Here is a 12,785-nt window from a genome sequence, read left to right as displayed (position 1 = left end):
AAACATAGTATTTGTCCCAAAGCATCGTATTTGTATGGAGTCATAGTATTTCTTCTAAATCATAGTATTTCAATCAAATCTCAGTAGTTGTGTTAAAATGCAGTATTATTGCCAAATCATAGTATTTGTACCCAATCATAGTATTTTTGCCAAATCGTGGTATTTGTGCCCAATTAATAATTCTGTTATGTTATAGTATTACTACTAAGTCGTAGAATATCTGTTATGTTATAGTGTATCTGCGGAATATAGTATGTGTGCCAAATCGTAGTATTTACACCAAATCACAGTATTTTTGCTAAAACATAGTATTTCTGCCATATTGTGGTATTTGTGCAAGAACATTGAACTGTTATGTTATAGTATTACTACTAAGTCATAGTATTTCTGCGTTGTTATAGTATTTGTGCTAAAACGTAGTAGCTCTGCCAAGTCATAGAATTAATGCAATTTCATAGTTTTTTTTTAGGAAATCTGTTATGTTATAGTATTACTACTAAGTCATAGTATGTCTGCCAAATCATAGATTTGTACTAAATCATAGTACTTGTGCCAAATCATAGTATTTGTTGCACATCATAGTATTAGAACCAAAACATAGTATTTGTCCCAAAGTATCGTATTTGTATGGAGTAATAGTATTTCTTCTAAATCATAGTATTTCAATTAAATCTCAGTAGTTGTGTTAAAATGCAGTATTATTGCCAAATCATAGTATTTGTACCCAATCATAGTATTTTTGCCAAATCGTGGTATTTGTGCCCAAATAATAATTCTGTTATGTTATAGTATTACTACTAAGTTGTAGCATATCTGTTATGTTATAGTGTATCTGCGGAATATAGTATGTGTGCCAAATCATAGTATTTATACCAAATCACAGTATTTGTGCTAAAACATAGTATTTCTGCCATATTGTGGTATTTGTGCAAGAACATTGAACTGTTATGTTATAGTATTACTACTAAGTCTTAGTATTTCTGCGTTGTTATAGTATTTGTGCTAAAACGTAGTATCTCTGCCAAGTCATAGAATTACTGCAATTTAATAGTTTTTTTTAGGAAATCTGTTGTGTTATAGTATTACTACTCAGTCATAGTATTTCTGCCAAATCATAGTATTCGTGTGAATTTGTATACTGTAATATCACTGTATTATGTAGTGGCTAAGTAGGGGCTGTTTACTAAGTGCATCAGTGTAAATAGGTCATCTCTTGTGTTGGAGTGCCCTCTTGTGGCACCTTTTGGGTAGTGCCTTAGTAAACGGGAACCCTGTAAAAAGTGGCATCAGACTGATTTGTAGTGGAGGAATTTGTTACCAGTTTTCTTAATCTTTAATCTGTATGCATGTTGTAATGCATACCCTGTTCTTAATCATAGAAACCACACCATATCACCTCTCCACATCCTCCTACTGTATGCCATACCTCCCTGTACCATCCATCTGACCGCAATAAACTCCACCTGTGGTAATCTAATCCCTGGATGTCAGCCTCTCCTTCTGACCGAGGATAGTTATAGTATTTGAGCCAAATCATAGTATTTGTGCTAAAACATAGTATTTCTTCCAAATCATAGTATTTGTTCCAAAGTATAGTATTTCTTCCAAATCATAGTATAACTGCACAATAAAGGTTCTTGAGCCACATCAGTGTTTGTGCCAAATCTTAGTATTTCTTCTAAATCCTAGTAATTCTGCTCAATGATAGAATTTCTGCTATGCTTTAGTACTTTTTTCCTAGATTGTAGTACTTCTGCTAAGTCAAAGTATTTCATGTAAATCATAGTATTTCTACCAAGTCCCAATGTTTCTGCTAAATCATAAATAATGTTTTAGTACAAATTGTATGATTTGGTGGAACTTTCTGTGTTCCAGCACAAATGCTATGATTTGGCAGGAAAAAAATATTATTTAGTATAAATACTAAGTTTTAGCAGAAATGCTATGTTTAAACTTTAAAAAATTCTGCTATTTCTGCTGATGTGTGTTATGACTTTTGACCATTGAAATGAATGGAACACATTATCAATGTGGTCACTGATTTTGCATGATGGGCTGAGCTGTGCTTTACCTCAGTGAGATAAGCATCCGTTCTCAGACTGGGAGGCCTGGGTTCAAATCCAGCTTATGGCAACATTTCTTTCATTTAACAGTTAAACTCTTTTCAACACAAATTTCATTTTATTCACCCCTTTTCAGCAAAATTTTCAGTTTTTTTAACCCCTTTTCAGCACAAATCCAAACTTTATCAGCTCTTTTTCAGCAAAAACCTCTTTTCAGCAGAATTCTGCTCATTCAACTCTTTTCAGCAAAATTTTCAGTTTTTTCTGCTGTTTTCAGAAAAAAACTCTTTTCAGCAGAATTCTGCTCATTCACCTCTTTTCAGCAGAAATTCTGCTGATGGAACTCTTTTCAGCAGAATTTTCACCCCTTTTTTTTGCCCAAATTCTGCTAGCACAATTGTCAATCTCTCCACCTTTTCTTTGTGAGAAAGTGTTTGGCTCAGTGAGCTAAATAGCTGCCCTTTGATCAGGAGGGCCAGGTTCGAATCCTGCTCAGGGCATCTTTTTTTTTTTTTTTTTTTCAACTTTTTCAGCTTTTTTCAGCAGATATCTTCAGCCGTTAAGGCATCCACACTGCATTTTCGCAGGAAATGCAAATTTTTCTAGTTATTTTTGTTTTCCATGCCAGATGTTACCATCAGGTTGACGTTGTTAAGTCTGTGTTTGTTCGTGTTGCTTTCTCTAGGAGCACAGTGTTGAGACTCCGCATGGCGTCCTGCACGTGACCCTCCACGGCACGCGAACCACCCGTAGGCCCGCCATCCTCACCTTCCACGATGTGGGTCTGGACAGTGAGTAGCTCTCTCTCCAAGTCAAACAGTCTCTTGCTTGTTACCGATTGCGTTTTTTCCTCATTATCTTTGTTTACTCTGTTTTTGTTACCTGGCAGGTAAGAGCTGCTTCTCGCCTCTGTTCAAATTCGAAGAGATGCAGGAGATTGTCAAGAATTTCACCCTGATTCACATCGACGCCCCAGGACAAGAGGAGGGGGCCGCCGCCTACCCTGCAGGGTGAGACAGTCATCGTGTTTGATAAGGTGTCCTGCAGTAACCTTGCAATTTTTTTTTTAAAGTAAACTTCTGAGAAATGGAAACAATCTTCCGTACAGGCCTGAACCTAATCTCTTCTAAAAATCCTTACCATTCTCCTCTCTCACATCTCCCCCTGCACCATCTCTGTTCTCTAATGCGCTCTTGTCAGAGGTTTAAACAAAATCCCTTCTTTTCTCTCCCCGTACTTCTTATTCCTTCCCCCACGAGTACTTCTCTATCACTCCCTTTCCTTGTGAGATTATTTTAGTGGCTCAGCAGGATTTTGTTTCATGTATTGTGACAGATTCTCAGCTCTGACCCTTCACTTCTGCCGCTGCTTCTCGAAATTGAAGCTCATTCTCTTTGTGGTCTTAAATCCTTGTGGATAGAGGTGTTAGCCGTCGTATTTACTTATGAAATTTATCTAATGGATCAGCGCTGCCCAGCTACCATGAATAGGTTGAGGAGATCTTAGATAAGAATGAGTATTTCCTGGGTAACATAACATTCTTCACATATTTGTTTTCATATTAAGCCGCTTAATTGCATTAAGCTCATTTGTGTGTGCTGTTGTAGTTACCAGTATCCCTCCATGGAGACCATATCAGAGATGATCCCAGCTGTCCTGCAGTTTTTCAAGTGAGTTAACCGTATTTATTGTGATGTGACCGCAAGCAATTTTTTTGGATTTGTGTAACAGAGCTAAGTGGCCTTGAGACACACAGCGCTACCTGCTGTGGTGACCTTGTTGAAACTGTTTTGCCTCATATCTTTGCAACTATTTCCATTTTCTTGTCAAAATATAAAGAAAAGGGTGGTTCAAGAATTTTGCACAATGCTGTAGATATATAAATAACCAGAGTGTTCAGCAACAATTAACACTGTGTGCACATGTGTATGCTGTAGGTGTTAATAACCTTTATCGTTCTGTCAGCTTCCGTACTGTAATCGGAGTGGGTGTGGGAGCAGGAGCATACATCCTGGCCAGGTTCGCGGTAAGCATCTTTTTCTTTTGTAGAGCTGTCCTGATGAGTCATTTCAGATCCTGCTTTAGCACTCGACAGAGGTCTTATTTTGCATTAACACAGGATGGTATCAGTTCTTGTTTACAGTTTTGCGTGGGGCTGACTGTAAGAGAGAAGAGTTCAGCAGGAACACTTTGTAAAATAAATGTTAAACTGTGATGCTTGTGGATATTTATGTGCAAACCTCTTAAAATAAGAAAAAGCTGAATGCTCATTAGCTTTGGTTTAAATGTGAAAATCAACATCATCTCCAGACAAAATGCGTCCACAAAATTAGTTTTCTTCTGGGTCACTTCCTGATGTCGAATAAAGAGTTCCCAAATAATTGAAATGGTTTTTAATTGATGTTAAAACTTCAACTTCAAAGGGCTTTTTAGTAACGAACATTAAGTGCAGAGAAGATGTCAGGGGAAAACAATAGAGGCAGCCGTTAACACTTATACCAGCAGGCATACATTCACACTTGACTTGTTTGAAGACTGACGTGTAGTCAAACGCAATAATCCCGCGTCGGTGGAAGCTCCATCGCTCATCTAAATAGCTCCCCCGACGAGCCCAGATGAGGAGCAGGTGTGCGGCCAGGACTTCGGGTGTGGCCAGCCCTCAAGTTAGACCACGCCCCCAGGGCTGAAGGTGCCTGTAACTTGGCCACAGCAGAAAGGCAAAACACACACATACCTGCCTACATACAGATGTGCATAGGGGCAGTGCAGACAACACACCAAATAATAATAATAATAATAATAATAATAATAATAACAATAACAGTCACAGTCCCCACTGCCCACGGACCCCGAGTCCCCAGAGCCGGGTCCGTGACAGTACCCCCCCTCTAAGGGTCGGCTCCCGACGACCCAAAACACAACAAAAACCACAACCCAAACATCTCAGGGCGGGCGACGGGGGGGAAACAGGACGGAGGGCCGGAAAACCCCAGTTCAAAAGTCCAACCACTGCCATGGTGGCAGCAACAGTTCTTGCGGCCGACCCAGTGGACCGCAAGCAGGCAAAACCCGCTATGGGTCAGGCAGTGGTGGGAAAACCGTTCGGGCGGGAGCAGAACGCTTCAGGCGGCCTGCCACGGATCCGGTGGCGACGGCGTTGCAGTTCCGGCGGGCGGCCACGGGTCCGGTGGCGGCGGCGTTGCTGCTCCCGCCTCAGCACAACCCACGATTCCCGATGTACCGGCCGGGCTGCAGGACGTGGCGGCCGGGCTGCAGGACGTGGCGGCCGGGCTGCTGGACGTGGCGGCCCCTCCGGCACGCCGACCTCCAGCTCTGGCTCAGCGGATCCCTCCGGACCTCCGAGCTCCTCCGGTGGCAGCGCGGGCTCACCAGGCTCGCTGAGCTCCTCTGCTGGCAACGCCGGTCCCTCCGGCTCGTTGAGGTCCGCTAGCAGCGGTGCGGGCTTCTCAGTGGGTGGCTCGCTGAGCTGCTCCGGCTCACAGGGCTCCTCCGGCATTAGCTTGCTGGGCTCCTCCGGCATTAGCTCGCTGGGCTCCTCCGGCATTAGCTCGCTGGGCTCCTCCGGCTTGCTGAGCTCCTGCTCGGGCAGCGCGAGCTCCACCCGCGGCTCCCGCTCGCTGAGCTCCTGCTCGGGCAGCGCGAGCTCCACCCGCGGCTCCCGCTCGCTGAGCTCCTGCTCGGGCAGCGCGAGCTCCTCCTGCGGCTCCCGCTCGCCGAGCTCCAGCTCGTTGAGCTCCTCCAGCAGCGGCGCTGGCCCCCCAGCTGGCTCGCTGAGCTCCTCCGGCTCGCTGAGCTCCTCCGGCTGCAGCGCGGGATCCCCCCGCACGCTGAGCCGGTCACCCGGCGGTGACGACGGCGACATGGCAGCAGCAGGCGGTGGATGCGGTGGCAGAGCAGTGGATGTGGAAGGTGGAACAGATGATGACTGACCGACTAGCTGGGCAGCTAATTGAAGTGAGGGTGATATGTCCAACATGAAGGGTGGAGAGGAAAACAATGTTACCGCTGGCTCAGCAATTTCCAGGGGGCCAGAGGCAACTGAGGCCTCCGGTTCAGCCTCTGGGGAAACCCTGGGGAGAATCTCAGCCTCCCGATTGTCTGTAGTGGCAGGCTCATGTTCTAGCACTGGGTCCGCGGCTCCTCGTGCGGTCAGTCCAGAGTCAGCTGGTTCTTCCCAAACCACAGGAGTGAGGTGAGCTACGGTTTGACGAGGATGACGCCGGCGCCGTCTCTTTCGTGTTGGCGGGGCAAAGGAACCTGTCCCCTGTTCATCTGTGACTGGATTCGTTAAAATGACAGGGTCCGGTCTACTCACTGTGGTGACCAGCACTGCCGGTCTTTGGTCTGCTGGCACAGAGGCCATTGAAGAAGTGAGAGGAGATGGAGTAGGGCGCCGTCCTCCTTGCAGTGGAGGGTCCAATAGGTGAGCAGCAAGCGGCGGTGGGAAAACCTTCCGCCTATTAAGAAAAAACCAGGCAGCGAGGGCTGCCAGGGAGGCAGCCGCATCCTCCTTGCCCGGACAGCCTAAACCAAACAGTTCAAAGCTAGAGCTAGCCCTCAACACAGTTACAATTTGAATTAGTTTTGCAATGTCCAGAAAGCTCATGGAACAGGTGGTTGAAGACAGGAAGGCATCAAAAAATACGACCTGCATGTGTCTCTGATGTGGATCCGCCGCCTGGATAATGCTCCGACAGTATTTCGAGAGCTGGGCGAGCAATTCCTCCTGTGAGACGGTCCTTGAGTCCGCTGGGCCCGTAATGGCGGGATTATTCTGTCACGGTCTGGCTGGCAGACCGTGGGGAGATGGGGAAATAGGACCCAAACGCCGGACTCTTCAGTGCAACAGTGTTTATTTACAAGGTGGTGAAGTAAACAACAATAAATCCCCAGTTTCCCAGACTCCCGTGGAGTGTCTTCTTCCCAAAAGTCCCCGTGTAGTGCTCTCTGCCCCAGTGTCCCTGCACTCCCCGTGCTTACTGCTCCTTCTCGTCCCACACTCCTCCTGAGGGGAAAACAATAGAGGCAGCCGTTAACACTTATCCCAGCAGGCATACACTCACACTTGACTTGTTTGAAGACTGACGTGTAGTCAAACGCAATAATCCCGCGTCGGTGGAAGCTCCATCGCTCATCTAAATAGCTCCCCCGACGAGCCCAGATGAGGAGCAGGTGTGCGGCCAGGACTTCGGGTGTGGCCAGCCCTCAAGTTAGACCACGCCCCCAGGGCTGAAGGTGCCTGTAACTTGGCCACAGCAGAAAGGCAAAACACACACATACCTGCCTACATACAGATGTGCATAGGGGCAGTGCAGACAACACACCAAATAATAATAATAATAATAATAACAATAACAGTCACAGTCCCCACTGCCCACGGACCCCGAGTCCCCAGAGCCGGGTCCGTGACAGAAGAGGTCACTCGACTTTCTTATAGAGAGTTCTACGGTGGCCCTGAGAGGCCAACCAGACTGCAACTTAAGAAAACACCAGCAATAAGAAAAATGCTGCAAAAGCACACAAAACACAATGGAAATAGGAAAAACAGATTTCCAAAAGCACAATGGAAGTGTTTCTGGGGAGACAATAACCCGACGGACCAGTTGCAGGAACCCAAAACATGGTAGATGTGTTTTATCATGATTCATATAATACTGATGACGGATTTTTAGGCTAATAGTTAGGCTAACACACTTACCTCTAGAGCTGGGCGATAGAACGATAACGATATGTATCGCGATATAACTTTTACTCGATAGAGAAATTAAGCTATCGCGATAGACCTCGCCGCTCTTGTCCTCTTAAAAAAAAAAAAAAAAAAAAAGGTCAGCCAATCCAAATTAAGCAGCGCAGAGCCGAACCAATCACAGCCGCAGCGTCACGTCGCGTGACTTGTTACGTACAGCACAAGTGCCAAGCCGCACGTGTGTTTGTTTGGGAAGCAGCCAGCGGGTAATGGAGCCAGCGCGTAATGGAGGAAATGAGTGTGCCGACTAGAAAAATCAACCGAGCGTGACCGAAGAGAAAACAGATGATGGTTCCAATGCCGGAGAGATTGTCGAACGGAAGAGCCAAAGAAGGTCCGTAGTGTGAAGGTATTTCGGCTATTTCAAGTCTGACAAAAACAGAGTAGCGTGCACTGTAAATGTGCCGAAAGCAAGTCTGGAAATACAATAAACTGGTGCATGCGTCACACTGTGCGCCACGTTATTGTTTCGGTGAAATGAATTTCTACAATACTGTTACTGTTAATTCTACTCTCTGCAGTGTTTAAATGCTTACATATACACACAGTTACTGTCCCTCCACACATACGACTCTGTTCTGCTTCTATGCCCCAGCTTTGTTTACTTTTTCCCACCGAGGCTTCTAGACTTCTGATTGGCCAACATTTCTGCACGGTTAGGAATCTAGCGCCACCTGCTGCTTTGGCATGTTCATAGCAGCGTTTTCCTTCATTTCTGCCTTTATGTGTGGATGGGATGATTTTTTAAAACGAAAACGGAAAATCTCCGTTTTCAAAAATACCCGTGTACGTGTGGACGTAGCCTCAGTCTCTGACTGGAAGCGCTAATTCGTCATTCGGCTTTTGTCAGACTAAAGTAACTGTTAAAAGTGTTTGAAAAGCTAAGCTATACAACAAGGAGAGATTGAGAATTTCCTTTTAGTTCTCAGTTTATTTGATATTGACAAAAGTTAGTCAGTTTTGTCTGTTCTTCTGTAAAACAAACTAAGATTTATTTTTAGAATTAATATTTTGTTTCTAAGTGGAATTGACAATTTAGTCTGTTTCGTTTGTTCTATTTTGAAACTTAAACGCTTTAGCGGCTGCCTTTTGTGTAGTTTGCAATATTTGCCTTTATTTATCTGAAAAAGTCTCATGTTCCTTAAGTACATCTACCCTGTTGAACTTATTATGGGAAATAAATATTTAAATAAAAACAAGCTGCTGATTATTTCACATTTTACTTGTGAGCAACGGCACATTTAAATCTTACAAATATAGTTATTTGGCTTATATCGTGATAGATATCGTTATTGCCTGAAATGAAAAAAAAAACATATCGTGATATGAAAAAATCTCATATCGCCCAGCTCTACTTACCTCTCATCTTTTCTTTCCTCACAAAACCGATAGATACTCCACTTCTTTTAAGTGTCTCCAGCACAATTCTTAGCATATTTTGGTTCCTGCAACTGGTCCGTCAGGTTATTGTCTGCCCAGAAACACTTCCCTTGTGCTTTTGGAAATCTGTTTTATTTCTGTTTTAGTTTTTCCTATTTCCGTTGTGTTTTTGCAGCATTCTTCTTATTGCTGGTGTTTTCTTAAGTTGCAGTCCGTTTGGCTTCTCAGGGCCACTGTAGAGTTCTGTGCCGTTCTCCAGAAAACAGCAGATCTGGCAGAGCTGCCACCGGTGAGGAGCTTCTTACTGAGCATGTGTGACAGATATAAAAGAGTCTGGACATCATGCTGCCTGAAACTGCCTGGTTTATTATACCCTGTTGTTCTTGCCCTAGCTAATGTAATGATCGAAAACTGCTTCCAGTTTCGACGTTTCCTCCTGTACCAACCCTGATGTGGAGGTTTTGTGTGAATTGTAACACCTATCGCTCAGGAGAACACTATTTGTGTCTTCAGCGGTGGTATAACCAGTACAGAGCTGTGGCCACGTCACTGTTTGCTTGCAGCTCGACCGATGTGACTAGTTAAACTGGCTCATGACAGGTCTGGCAGTGGGTCAGTGATGATCTGAGGAAGCAAATCCTTTGAGGGTCACACAGGCCTCCACCTGTTAACTAACAGCACTCCTGTTGGGTACCAGGGTGAAATCTTTAGACCTTAACCTTATCTTTGTGCAGTGGATCCTGGTGTAAGACATTGTCTGGCCTCGTAGTCACTGTACGTAGGCAGTTCCTAGAAAACAACAGCAATCATGTCACTGACTAGCCCGTGATCTGAATCCGACTGAGAACTTCTGGGAGTATCAGATTCAGTCAAATAAAGCCACTTACGGTCCAGGAGATCACTGAATCCCTGAACTTGGACGAGATCCCAGAGGACACCATCCTGCTTCTCATCAGGATCATGCACACACATTAGAGAGTGCATACATCCACATGGGAAGCACATATTCATATTACCGAACCACATTATGCCTCTGATTTTAATTTTTAACTGACTTTTGGTGGGATTTTTGAATCCAGCCTTCAAAGAGTTGATGGCTTTGGTTTCTGCAAATTAAATAATGTCAGCAAAGATCTTCATCCTGAATATTTCACTCATTAAGATCCGATATGCGGTAGAGCTGGGCGATATATCGAGTTTTTAAAAAATATCGATATATTTTTATACGAGATATAAGATGTGACAATATCCTTTATATCGATATAGTCTATGTTACGTTATAATTATACCTGTGGAGCCGCAAGTTTGCCTCTCTTTCGTCCACTTTTGTCTCTACGCAACGTTACTCCGCCTCGCCTCTCCTTCACTGAACACAACTCCCCCTCCTCCCCCATCGCTTCACCTGCAGGAAGCAACAAGATGGACACGGCAAATCTCCGTTAACGAGTTACTGCGCATCGCCCCATGTGCGTCAACGTGTTAGCTAGCTAACCACGCTAACGGGCTAACCACGCTAACGCCATGCAGCCCAGAGGTGCTGCACGGACTAAAATCCTTTCATTTTCTCAAAAGTTGACAGCGCGCCTTATGTATGAATTCTGGTTGTGCTTGATGACTGCGAACCGATTTTATGTGGAACACGGCGCTCAGCAATCTGTCAAAAAATGTTTTAGTACGACTTTGGTAAGCTACGGTGCTGCACCGCTTGATGGATTGTCGGAGCATTACGGCTGAGCCTCGCGGAGTGATACGTACAGTGCTTCAACGTAATATTACCCTACTGTGTATAAGGTCCATAAATGGCAGCTGTTAAGAGACGTGGTTGCGAAGCGGACTTCAAACTCCAGGCTGTCAGTCACGCAGTACAAGTTGGGAACAGAGCAGCTGTGAAATCTGTCTTTGTTATAGTGCTCGTCTTTTAGTTTACATTTTGACTGCACAATTGTGAGCTTTTTGTTATGCACAAAAACAACATTGTTTTCTTTTATTTATGGAGCATTATTATTTAATAAATGCTCATAATTTATTTTTGAGTAAATTTCATGTACATCTGCTCTATGTTAATAAAAGTGCCTGTGTGACATCTGGGACACAGCTTTGACTAAGAGCTCTCTTTTTGTTCTTACTTTATGGCTTTAAAAAAATATCAAGATATATATCTCATATCGCCATCCAGCTAAAAAATATCGAGATATGAATTTTGTGTCATATCGCCCAGCCCTAATGTGCGGTTTGTTTTCCCTTCACCACGTGAGCCGTAAATATAGATGTATGTGAGATAGTGTCACACTGTCAGTGAACACTTCTGCTTTCTCTCCTCAGCTCACAAACCCAGATGCAGTGGAAGGTCTGGTTCTGATCAACATCGACACTAACGCCCGAGGATGGATAGACTGGGCTGCTCAAAAGGTTTCTTTCTCTCTCTCTTCCTTCCTTCAACGTCAGGGCTGCAGTGGCCGTGTACACAGAAACATCATTTAATCTTGTTAGTCCTAATGGGAGTTACTCATCAATGTAAAAATAGCTCTGGATATGAAATTACGTGACTTCACGCACGGTCTGTGTGTTCTGTGCTATTGATCATGTAATTGTTTATCGTATATTTCATCGCGCTTGATTAAAATAAATAAACTGCCTGAATGATCCCCCCTCTTTCCTCTCCAGCTCAGCTCCGTGACGTCCTCCCTCACAGAGCAGATTCTGTGCCACCTTTTCAGTCAGGTACATTATTAGATCCATAAGTGTTTAAATGACAGATTTTTTTTTTGTGAGTTAAATAAAAAATTGAGAAAAAAGGATCAAATGTTAAACCGTTTTTCTAGGAGGAGCTGTCGTCAAGCACAGATCTAGTGCAGTCTTACAGAGAGCGCATCTCCAAAGCTCCCAACCTGTCCAACATGGAGCTCCTGTGGAAATCTTACAACAGGTAAACATAACATGCTGTCGTGCATCATGACTTAAATACAAATAATCGACCTTACATCAAACTACCACTGACACCATTTCTTTCTCCTTGCAGTCGTAGAGACCTGATCTTTGACCGCAACAGCGCTTTCAAGTAAATACCCACTCTCTGATTTTTTTACTAAACGTTAATCTCTCAAATCTTCAAACTTCTAATCAGCACCTGTTTCTGTTTGACCCTCAGATGTCCTGTGATGCTGGTGGTGGGCGATCATGCTCCCTATGAGGATGCTGCTGTAAGTTTCTTTTATTATTTGACACTTACCTGAACGGCTGTTTGCACCGATTGTACGTTTCTGTGCAAAAAAAGGATCTGATGGGTTGTAACAAAGACTGTGTTTCTTTCTGTAACCACCAGGTGGAGTGCAACAGCAAAATGGACCCGACAACAACCTCGTTCTTAAAGGTGGTTTTCATACGTGTGTCCTCAGTGTCTGCATCGTCTGTCTGTCTTTGTTTTTTTTCACCTTTACTTACATCTTCTGTTCTTCTGCAGATGGCTGATGCTGGTGGTCTGCCTCAGCTGACTCAGGTAAAAACACCTTAAGATCTCTATAATAACACACATGTGACATAGGTGTGGATGTTAAATCCACCCTGGGCAATACTTC

The 12,785-nt window shown here is 44.2% G+C and overlaps 2 protein-coding genes and 1 long non-coding RNA gene across 3 annotated transcripts in view; 1 reads left to right on the top strand and 2 right to left on the bottom strand.

The window, feature by feature from the left end:
- ndrg2 (NDRG family member 2) overlaps positions 1 to 12,785 on the top strand; it is a 56,876-nt gene that overhangs the window by 41,061 nt on the left and 3,030 nt on the right. Inside the window, exons 4-14 of the mRNA XM_085450865.1 lie at positions 2,749 to 2,854; positions 2,953 to 3,073; positions 3,671 to 3,733; positions 4,029 to 4,089; positions 11,533 to 11,619; positions 11,875 to 11,931; positions 12,033 to 12,136; positions 12,230 to 12,268; positions 12,359 to 12,410; positions 12,533 to 12,580; positions 12,671 to 12,706. Coding sequence (XP_085306991.1) covers positions 2,749 to 2,854; positions 2,953 to 3,073; positions 3,671 to 3,733; positions 4,029 to 4,089; positions 11,533 to 11,619; positions 11,875 to 11,931; positions 12,033 to 12,136; positions 12,230 to 12,268; positions 12,359 to 12,410; positions 12,533 to 12,580; positions 12,671 to 12,706 — 774 coding nt within the window. The remainder of the gene's footprint in view (positions 1 to 2,748; positions 2,855 to 2,952; positions 3,074 to 3,670; positions 3,734 to 4,028; positions 4,090 to 11,532; positions 11,620 to 11,874; positions 11,932 to 12,032; positions 12,137 to 12,229; positions 12,269 to 12,358; positions 12,411 to 12,532; positions 12,581 to 12,670; positions 12,707 to 12,785) is intronic.
- On the bottom strand, positions 4,593 to 6,771 carry LOC146714390 (uncharacterized). Its single transcript, XM_085450864.1, has one exon. It carries the CDS (start codon positions 6,736 to 6,738, stop codon positions 5,143 to 5,145), a length of 1,596 nt encoding a protein of 531 aa, XP_085306990.1. The 5' UTR covers positions 6,739 to 6,771; the 3' UTR covers positions 4,593 to 5,142.
- On the bottom strand, positions 6,921 to 9,288 carry LOC146714389 (uncharacterized). Its single transcript, XR_014918810.1, has 2 exons — positions 9,190 to 9,288; positions 6,921 to 7,782 (listed from the first exon to the last, which is right to left on the bottom strand). It is a non-coding gene; the product is annotated as an uncharacterized LOC146714389 (long non-coding RNA).

This window comes from Copadichromis virginalis, linkage group LG3, assembly GCF_057382275.1.
Source record: "Copadichromis virginalis isolate Kocher_CV1m ecotype Utaka linkage group LG3, C_Virginalis_male_GT1.1, whole genome shotgun sequence".
Lineage (NCBI taxonomy): Eukaryota > Metazoa > Chordata > Actinopteri > Cichliformes > Cichlidae > Copadichromis > Copadichromis virginalis.
This window is presented reverse-complemented; position numbering and strand designations above follow the sequence as displayed.

Excerpts from the sequence above, each read along its gene's own strand:
- LOC146714390 (XM_085450864.1), bottom strand. The coding sequence starts at position 6,738 with ATGCAGGTCGTATTTTTTGATGCCTTCCTGTCTTCAACCACCTGTTCC.